General features: G+C 37.8%; 1 protein-coding gene across 2 annotated transcripts; it reads left to right on the plus strand.

Moving 5' to 3' along the window:
- The first annotated feature begins 1,970 nt into the window (after positions 1-1,970).
- Positions 1,971-9,601, plus strand: LOC131164678 (protein NUCLEOLAR FACTOR 1-like). Of its 2 annotated transcripts, none has more exons than XM_058122054.1 (7): positions 1,971-2,347; positions 6,166-6,195; positions 6,305-6,399; positions 6,550-6,655; positions 8,191-8,253; positions 8,357-8,428; positions 9,084-9,601. In XM_058122054.1, exons 3-7 carry the CDS (start codon positions 6,314-6,316, stop codon positions 9,246-9,248), a joined length of 492 nt encoding a protein of 163 aa, XP_057978037.1. In that variant the 5' UTR covers positions 1,971-2,347; positions 6,166-6,195; positions 6,305-6,313; the 3' UTR covers positions 9,249-9,601. The 2 variants fall into 2 exon arrangements, with proteins under 2 accessions (XP_057978037.1, XP_057978039.1); XM_058122056.1 differs by having other exon boundaries at positions 1,983-2,347; positions 9,080-9,601.
- The last annotated feature ends 309 nt before the right edge of the window (positions 9,602-9,910 follow it).

Genomic DNA, 9,910 nt, shown 5'->3' on the forward strand with positions numbered 1-9,910 from the left:
GCAATGGTGGTTTACTTTGTGTATTGTCTTTCGATACCTACCTTTAGATCTCAGCTTTGGGAGGCATTGGGGCTGTTTATTGATTATGTTCTCCTAGATGGATGATCCAGGTTCTCTTCAATGTTGTGTCCCATCGAAGGAAAAGAATGGTGGAAATTTTTTTTCTAGTATTTAGTTTTTTGATTATTTCATTAGAGAGATGGTTTGAGAGATTGAGAGATATTTAGTTGCTGAATGCTTTGTTTACTAGGTCAAATGGGGGAGGGGGGATGTATAAAGTGGTAGCTGGTAGGTTAGTTCATTTTCATTTTACTAGAGTGTGGGGGATGGATTTCCTGATCTTGTTCAAGAGATTCTAGCTAGGACTTTTTCTGATCACTATTTGATTGGTTGGAGTCTAGAAAAATTAGATGGGTGCTACTCCATTTTGGTTTGAGAATATTTGGATGGATCTGGTTTGGTGTAGGATTCTTGGAGTAGCTATGTTTTATTTTGGGAAGGAGGTTTAAATTTTTAAAGAAGCTTAAAGGGTCAAAATAGGAATTTAAAGGTGTTTGGAGATGTTAGAGTTGGAAAAAGGAGCATTTCGAGTGAGTTGGATAGGAAAGAGATCAGGGAGGGCCTTTTTGAAGAGGTGAGAGTAAGGTTAGTTTGACGAATGAACTAGAGAATGTTCTTCTCAATGAGTAAGGAGTTGGAGGCAGAAAACTAAATTTTAATGGGTTGGGGAGGGTGGTTGCAGCTAAATTTAGAGTTTACTGGTGTGGTGTTTTAGAGTGGCTTTTGGTCTATTTAGGACTTCATTTGGGTGGCAGACCTCATTTTTGATCTTTTTGTGATCTGGTGGTGGCTAAGGCAGCAAAATGGTGGGATGGGTGGTAAGGATCTTTATTTTCTTTAGGTGGTAGAATTAATCTTGTTTAGATCAGCCTTTCAACCATCTGTCTGTATTTTTTTATCTCATCTTAGGATTTTGGGTGAGTTAGCTCATAAGGTATAGAGGATTACGACGGATTTTCTTTGGCAAGGTGTAGAGGAGGGCAGACATCTTTGAGTAGGTGTGAGGTGACTTGTAGATCTAAGGAGGGCTGGATCTTGGTAATTTGGTGTCTAGAAACACTTCTCTGAAGGGTTGTGGAAGTTTCATTGAAGGTGAATTCTCTGTCACATTGCTAAAAAGTAAATCTGGCTTACAAAATAATGGGTGGGATGCTAATTGGGGTTTTAGAAACTATTCTTAGACCTTGTAGGTGTATTTCTCAGGTTTACTTTTCTTTACTTCCTCTTAACTAAATTTCAATTGTGGAGAGGCAATCAATGTTCTTATTTATTTTTTATTTTTTTCCTTTTCCTTGTTTTTTTTTGGGGGGCCCGGGGGGGGGGGGGGAGGGTAAGGGGCAGCATCATCTTCTTCCTTTGCTCGGTATTGCCTTTCTTCCCACCACAATGACATGATTTTCGTTTTTCTTATTCTTGAGAGGGATTCCTCTTCTTGGGATTTTCACTTTAGAAGGGATTTAAATGATAGAGAGTTGGAACAGCTGGCTTATTTACTCATTTTAGTGGGCTTCCCACATCTTTAGTTGGAGTGATGGTCAAGTTTGGTCTTTGGGTTTTTGTAAATATTGCTTCTCTCTTCTTGCTTATATTAATGTGATGTTTCCTCTCTCTCTGTATGTTTGGGAGGCTAAAGTTCCTTCTAAGGTAAAGGCTTTTGTTTGGCCAGTGGTCCAGAGTTAATACCCAACAATCTGCTGAAGAGTAGGATACCTTCTGAAGCTCTATCCATTTATGTGTTACACGCGTGGCAATAGTCTAGAGGATGTGTCTGACTTGTTTATTCATTGTTCATTTTCTTTGAAGTTTCTGTTCAGTGGAAGATGTGTTGACTATTTCTTTTGCTGGTTTTGGGGAAGGAAGCTGCAAGGCTGTGGAGATGTGCTCTTGGGGTTGGGTTGTGGAGAATTCAGCTGGAAAGAAATGACAGAATTTTTACAGAGAGGAGAATATCAGTAGGATTTGTTTGGGGAACAGGATTGCGCTTGGTTTTCTTTGGCTTTATAGTGCAGGCTCTTTCAAGGGTTGATGTTTATGATATTGTTTAGAGATTGGAATGCTTTATTATGTTGATCTAGTTTGTTTTTTGTGTTCTACTTTTTCTCCTTATTTGTATCTTCTTCTTCTGCCTTTCTATAAAGTTCCTTTTTATCATAAAAGTTATAAGGGCTAACCTAAAGAGCTGTAGGGGACTACTAGGTCTGGGGTCTGGCCGACTGCTGTTTTTCCCTCTCCTCTCTTCAGTTCTCTTCTTCACCCAATCTTCTCTTACTCTTCTCCTTGTCTAACTGTAAGTGCTGTATTTTCTTTATTAAATATTCAGTTTGTTTCAGATTCGTAACAAGCTTTATGTCTTAAATCTGTCATTTTTTTTACATTATTGTATTTCTTTTTTTTTTCCCTGTAATTTAAGCATTTTTTAGGGGTATTTTCATTTTAGAAGTCGTGGTTGTTTAGTGGTTTTTTTTTTTACCAGGATGGAAAATGAAACTTCATTGAAAAGAAACAAAGAAGATATAAAAAAGGAGAACAAGCAGTTCTCAAACAGAACAACGAAAGAGAAACGAGAGCGGCTTCAACATAATAAAGCATTCCCATCTCCAATGACATCTTGAACAGCAACCCTTAAACAGCCAGCCCAAAGAGGAGCCAAGTGTTGAATCCTGTCCCAAACAAATCTCACTGATAATCTATTTTCTGTAAAAATCCAAGCATTTCTTTCCAGCCAAGTTCCCCACAACAGCCCCAAGAGCACATCTCCACAGCCTTTCAGGATCCTTTCCCTAAACCAGCAAAAGAAATAGTCAACAAATCTTCCCCTAGATTTGGGCAGACCCATAATTCTCCAAACACCCCATAAAGAGAGTTCCGCAATTCCTAAAAAAAAGAGCTGTGAATAAACAAGTCAGCACATATTCTAAACTATCGCCACCAATAAAACACATATACAGTGATACAGCTTTAGAAGCTCTGCACTCGCCATTCTCCACGGCCATTTTCCAATAAGGGTGTGTTTTTAGACACCAAATTACCAAGACCCAAACTTTCTTCTTTTGACATGAGACCACCTCCCACCTAATCAAATGATCTCTCCTCTCCCCTACATGGCTACACTTGACCAAAGAAAAACTCTATGAGCTACCTCCCAAAATACTAAAGAGATAAAAAAAATGCAGTAGGATGATAGCTGGTTGTTCTGAATAGGGATAATTTTACCACCTAAAGAGACAAAGTTCCTTTCCACCCATCCACCCACTTCTCTATCTTAGACACCACTAAATCCAAAATGTCTAACGAATGAGGCTTGCCACCCAAAAGAACTCCTAAATAGACTAAAGGCCACTCTAAAGTCCCATACCAGGCAAGGGAAAGTCAGCTACGAAAACCTCTTAGTGGTAACACTAGTTGGGCGAATGCCACTCTTCCCCTGAATCTAGATTAATTCTAAGACAACACACTCTTAAAAAGCTACAGAGTAGTCAGAATATTTTGTGGTTCTAATTACTGTAGTTATGTAGTATTACTTCTGTGTGTTGTATCTGTGTTAGTAAGCATGAGTTACTAGGGGTAATATGGTCATTGATGTGTACTTGCATATATTACAAATGGTGGGAGAGACCTATCTATGTGATGAGGTCTTCCAATTTACCCAATATTTCAACATGGGATCAAAGCAAGATCAGACCCAAACCCTAAATGCACAGCTACTGTCAAACCAAATCCTAAACCTCATAATCCTATGCAAACCTGCCACTTAGGAGGATCATCCACACCACCAGAGACTACTGAAAAAATTTCTGGATGTCACTGCCCTTTTAGAATCCCTAGAACCCCTTCGGATTTTGAAAACCAACCCCATGTACAGCCACAAAACCTACAATCTTTAAGGCTGTGAAATTTCGTCACTGCAGGAGCACCCACACCCTGCCCTCCTCCCCCAAAAATCAGCTCCAATCTCACGTGCCAGCATGTGAGTGATTTTTGAGTGCTGTTTTTTCTCTGATTTCTTCCTGAATGCCTTAAATACTTCCATATTCCATAATATAAAGTTGATTGTCATGCTTTCTGTCCAAAGATCTCACCTTTTTTAGTTGCTCATGTGCCACGCTGTGGGCATGATTGTTTGGTACTGCCTGAAGCTGTTTGTCAATATTTTACTAAGTTCACTGGGGCCTTAAACATTAGTATTTGTTGTGTTTGTGACTTTTTTAGTTGTTTATGTTGTTTGTTGTATGGTTTGTTCCGGTTGTCAAAGGTTGTGTGCATTGGGATGGGATGGAGTCCACAAATCCCAAAATATGTTTCCCTCCATAGGTACTTTTTCGACTATTGGTGAACAATGTACCATATCTATCTTAGAGGAGGGCTATTCAAGGTCTGGCAGCATGCATCCAACAAGCATCTCATCACATTTCGTCTGTTGCTCAGAAAGTAATCCTATGGCCTACATGTCATCTCATATCTGTCCCGCTAGTTCTTGAGTTATGGATTCTACCGCCACTAATGTAATCAACTTCTCTTTTTTCCTCCAGTGTCCTAAATATTTACCTTGAGCTACCTTTGCTAATGCGTCCATTGCTACAATAACCTAATCCCTCAGTATTTCTTTCTTCTGTTTTGTACATTCCTAAAGTCCCCTTCAATCTCATGTTTGCTTGTAAAATTATAAGTCATTGAATTTTTCTATAATCTTCTCTCTTGATTCTATTGTTGTTTACGATCTCAAAATGAGGACGATAACTGGCACATGAGGTTAGTGGGCTTTACCACTTTGAGGCGCTCTCTCTTCTTGTTGCCTGCTATGCTGCTACACCACTTCAAATCCACTGCCACATTGGTCATCCTTCATTGGACAAATTAAAAGAGCTAGTTCCTACTTTGATTTCTATGTCTAATCTGGAGTGTGAGTCTTACCAAATTGGGAAAGCATCATTGTGTTTCCTTTGCTTCCTGAGTCAATAAACAGGCGGTCAGCCTTTTCATATCATTCCATTCCAATGTCTGAAGTCCTAGTCATGTCACGTCAAGGTTGGGGTTCTGATATTTTGTTGCAATTGTCAATGACTACTCTAGGATGACTTGGTTGTATTTAATGGAAGATTGGTTTGAGTTGTTTATCTTTTGTGCCTTATGTTCTCAAATACAGATTCAGTTTGTTCCAAGTTCTATTCAGCTGTATTTCGATGGATTACTGTTATTTTACAGCTTTTTCGTCTCCTTTTTCCTCAGGGATTAAGACATGGTTGGTCAACCTCTATTTTTTCTCCTTTTGATCTTTGTTCACCCTACTATCACAAGTGATTTGCATCAATGTATGTGTGTATTTCAACCTGTATGAGACACGGTTAGAAAGTACCTTTACTCTTATTATCCATGTAATGTGTTGAACCATAATCTTGCAATTACATATTTGGGACTCTGCAGTTAATGGTTCACTAGATTTACAGCATTGAAGGATATTGGTTTAAAAGATGATAAGAGGCCTTCCATATTTTATTTCATATTAAAATATTTGAATCCCTGCTCCTTCCTAGGGCGAGATGGGAGGATGAGGGTAATGAGAGTGTGTTGAACGAAGCCTATCTGGTCTTCCTCTCTTTATCATGCCTATCTTACCGTCCTGATGCAACATTTACAATATTATATACTGGGTCTGGGTGTTGATGCAAGACTACTTCTGAGACAGTGGATTCCTCCTTACTAATTCTTTCTGTTAAAGCTTGATATACATTGCTGGCCCATAACCTAATAGCTTAAGCTTTTAGGTAAAGTGGTAGCCTAACATGGTATTAGAGTTCATCACCAGGAGGTCCTGGGTTCTAATCTCATCGCCTGTGTTTACTATGTGGTATTTATGCTCCCTATTTTGGCACTGTTTAGGTGAAGTGATGATCTAACACTTATATTTTATTTCACACTTGTATCTTAAATTATTTTTGCTTCCTTTTTGGGGCCTGAAAGCAGAATTCTTTAATGCATTTGATGTTTGATTTTACATACAGAGAGGGCGTTTTGGGTTTTAGTAATAATTGTTAGAATGAAAATTTTTACTCTGCTTTTTCCTGTTTTAGTTTGATTTGAAGATATGATAATATTTTCTTGATGCAGGTGTTCCCCAAGATTAAAGATTCTATCGAGGTATTTATTTTATTCTTGGTACTTGGGACATGAGCTAAGTTCACACATACTCAAGGTTTTGAACAAAATGTTTTAAATTATTGATCTTTTCCTGAAACTTTTTCTGCAGGGTGGGATTATGTTATTTATCAGTTCTTACTTTGAGTATGTTCGCCTTCGAAATTTTTTGAAGTCACAGAATGCTTCTTTCTGTCTGCTTGGGGAGTAAGCTACTGTGTTTTCTTTTTTTAACCTATAGTTTATATTAATTATTTTCTTTGCAAGCATTAAGCATTTTTTATTGAGATTTTATTTGACTTTGGCTGCTGGTATAAGTTTATGTGATTATTGACTTCCCATTTTATACATGATCAGTTACACGGAACAGAGTGATATTTCTCGTGCGCGGGTTTCGTTCTTTGAAGGCAGGCAGAAGATCATGCTTTACACAGAGAGGGCTCATTTCTACCACAGATACAAGGTTCTTTCAATTGGATATGCACATCCTTCTTGTTCATATTCTAGTTATTTTTATAGATATAAGATATGCATGTATATTGTAGAGCTTCTAAATGTATATGATTTAATGGGAATAATGATGAATGTATATTATTATGTGGGAATTAACAATAAATTATTATTATGGGTGGGGGTGGGGGTGGGGGTGGGGGTGGGGGTGGGGGGAGGGCTGCAATGATGTTAGTTTTGTATGGGCTAGCATTTCATTGATCAGGTTTCCTCAACTCATCACAAGTAAAATGGTTGCGTAAATAGGTTAGGGAAGTGGTGCAGGCAGGGAATGCCCCTTGAAACTTCCAAATGGAAAAAAATTAAGAGCTGTATTATTTGGTTGACAAATCTTACAGATTTGAGGGCTTTCCCTGTTGACATCATCCAAACATCAGCATGCCTGAAATAATAAGAGAGAGTGATGCAAAAACTGGAAGGGCGCTGCTTGCATAAAGTCCTGAGGCCTGTGCTGATTTACCAATGTTTAAATTGTAGAAACACATTACAGCTTATCTCAGTTACTTCCATTTTTTGGTTGCATGTGTGATGCAAATAGTTGTAGGGGTATAAGAAAATTTCATAAATGAAGATTGAGATTTCAGGATGGTGATTTTTTTAGCACCCTTTTCTTGATTCAAATAACTACTAAATCAATAGAATAATAAAGGGATGACTGCTGTGAGTTTCAGTTCAGCAAATAAGACAATTTCTTGTCACAACAGCAACTTAATCCCTAAACTAGTACGTATTATCCTCTCGCACCTTTAGCTGTGATAGGGGATTTGTAGGCACTGCAGGGTTGAATCCTCAAAACCCTAGCCTCCCAATATTAACCCCAGATGGTCTAGAGATGAGCTGTAGAGAAAAATCTTCTCAAAGATAAAATGCCAAAAACCTCCTGGAAAAGTGGGTGAAGATAACTTATTTCTACAAGGCCTGAAGCTTCCAACAGAACTCAGCTCCTATTTTGCACATAAGCCCTGTCTAAAAATAACTACAATCGCAAAATTACACCCTGAATGTTACAGGGGGAAAATAACAAAGCTAATTTGACCAAAATGAATTCTAAATTTATGAGATTACAAGAATACCCCTAGCACCCATTACATGCATCTGCTTTGTAGTTGATGCTTTCTCTTTGTATTCCATGCATCTGCTTTGCTGAATTTGCGGTGTCTCATTTGAGGTACACTTCTTAGAAAATGCTAGGATTTATTTTTCAGCAACAATTTGTACTCCATAATCTGTCTCTTCTATATTAGCTAGCATTGTTAGAAATATTTTATGTTCATTGACTAGTTATAATTATTGATTCTCAGTGGTAACTAGAAGCTGGCTCTAATGTAGATGTTATTGGGTGTTAATGGCTCATTTAAGATTTTGATGCGCTAGAAAGTTTGTGTATATTAACTGATTGATAATCTTGGAAAAGTCCTTTGATACTCGTGGTAAAGCGCTTCTATAGTTTTTTAATGCGACTTTGTCATTAATTTTGTTTGTTCGTAGATCCGTGGGATTCAGAATTTAATCATATATTCTCTCCCTGAAAGAAAAGAATTTTACCCTGAGGTGAGATTTCTTAGCCAGCTGCGCAGTTTGTTACTGCTCTTAGTAATCACAAACCCCATCTTTGATAGGCATTAAGAACTGTCTCCATTTTTTTCTTTTCCAGATTGTCAATATGCTTGAAGGGTCACACAGCATGACTTGCACTGCGCTTTTTTCTCGCTTTGATCAGTTCCGGGTAATTCTGCACTTCTCGTTGTTGTACATATGAGATGATTGGCAATGCTTGTGAATGGCTCAATAATGGAGGTGAAATAGGCTGTGATTTTTTGTTTATTGCGGCCGTCTTTTCCTCTTCTTCTTGGCTTTTAGTTATTGATTTACTCATTTATTCATTTATTTGCGTAGTTTTTTCTTTTCTTGTTTTGGGCCCCGGGGGGGGGGGGGGGGGGTGGTGGTGCGGGCGCACTTTGGTGGTGGCTGTAACCATGTTGCTTTTAGAATGGAAGTGGCAGTGTTTGTGGAGTGACTAGCGATTGTGCTTAGTTAAGTGTGACGGTGTGATTGATATGTTGGAAGTGGTTTTCCTGCTTTGGTGATGCGGAGGTGGTAATGACCGCCTGTGGATATTAATGCTGATGGCAGTGGAATGATAGTTGTATTGTTAGGTTTGAGTGAAGCCACTTTTTAAAAACTTCAGTCGTTTATTGATTTTTTTTTTTTTTGTCCATGTTCCTCAATTTTCTAATCAAGAAGGCAATATTTAAAAAAAAAAAAACTATTTTCTTTTCCATATACGTCGTTGTCAAGATTTGTCTCTTTTATTTCTTTTACAGAAATTTGTGTGCTAGTTTTGTGGGAATGCTAACAAAATCTCATCTCAATTTAGCTAGAGAGAATTGTTGGGACTACTGCTGCAAAACGGATGGTGTCATCAGAGAAGGGAGTCTTTGTTTTCTGTTAGAAGATTTCTCCATGCTTTTGTTGTTGGGCAATTGCAACTTTCTCTGGTTACCACTGTAGCCTTCCTCCATTTTTATGCAATATGGCTGCCTTGAGGCATACATCCAGATTATGATTTTGGCAGGCCTCTTCAAATGCAGGAGAATAATTCATTTTCCTCGTTGTAGGTGAAGGAAAAAGATTTTGGCAGAGTTGTGTTTTTTCATTGTATTTTTAGGCTTAACAGGGGGGTCCAAGGGACATTGACTTCAATTTTGAGAGTAAACTATTGTGGATTTTGAAAATGTTTAGTGTGATATTTAACTGTTATGTAAATAACATAGGACACTTTCTGTTCATTGAGAGAAGTAATATATTGGTGTTGATCTTTTGCTATTTTCTTCCTTTACCACAATATATTTTTCTTTGCTTATGTAAACAGACTGAATGAAGTGAACATATTTTAAAATTCTGCTGCGCTGTGTTTGATGGAACGGATGTCTGGCCTTGGATTTGCCCTTCAATTGTTGTAGTTTGCTCTTTAGCATAAACAATAATAATGCATTGTTTTCATTTTTGGGCGCAGGACTTATTTGTTGAAATTAATTGTATTACTTTATTAAATCTGTTTCATGTAGTTTTGCAAAAATGTAGGTAAGGCTGCATAACCATAGATCCATCGAGGTTCGCCCCTTTCTTAGGTCCTACATATGCACGGGCTTTGTATACTAGGCTACTTTTTATTTATTTATTTATTTTATTGATTTATGAAATGTAA

This window comes from Malania oleifera, chromosome 9 (genome assembly GCF_029873635.1).
Source record: "Malania oleifera isolate guangnan ecotype guangnan chromosome 9, ASM2987363v1, whole genome shotgun sequence".
Taxonomy (NCBI): domain Eukaryota; kingdom Viridiplantae; phylum Streptophyta; class Magnoliopsida; order Santalales; family Ximeniaceae; genus Malania; species Malania oleifera.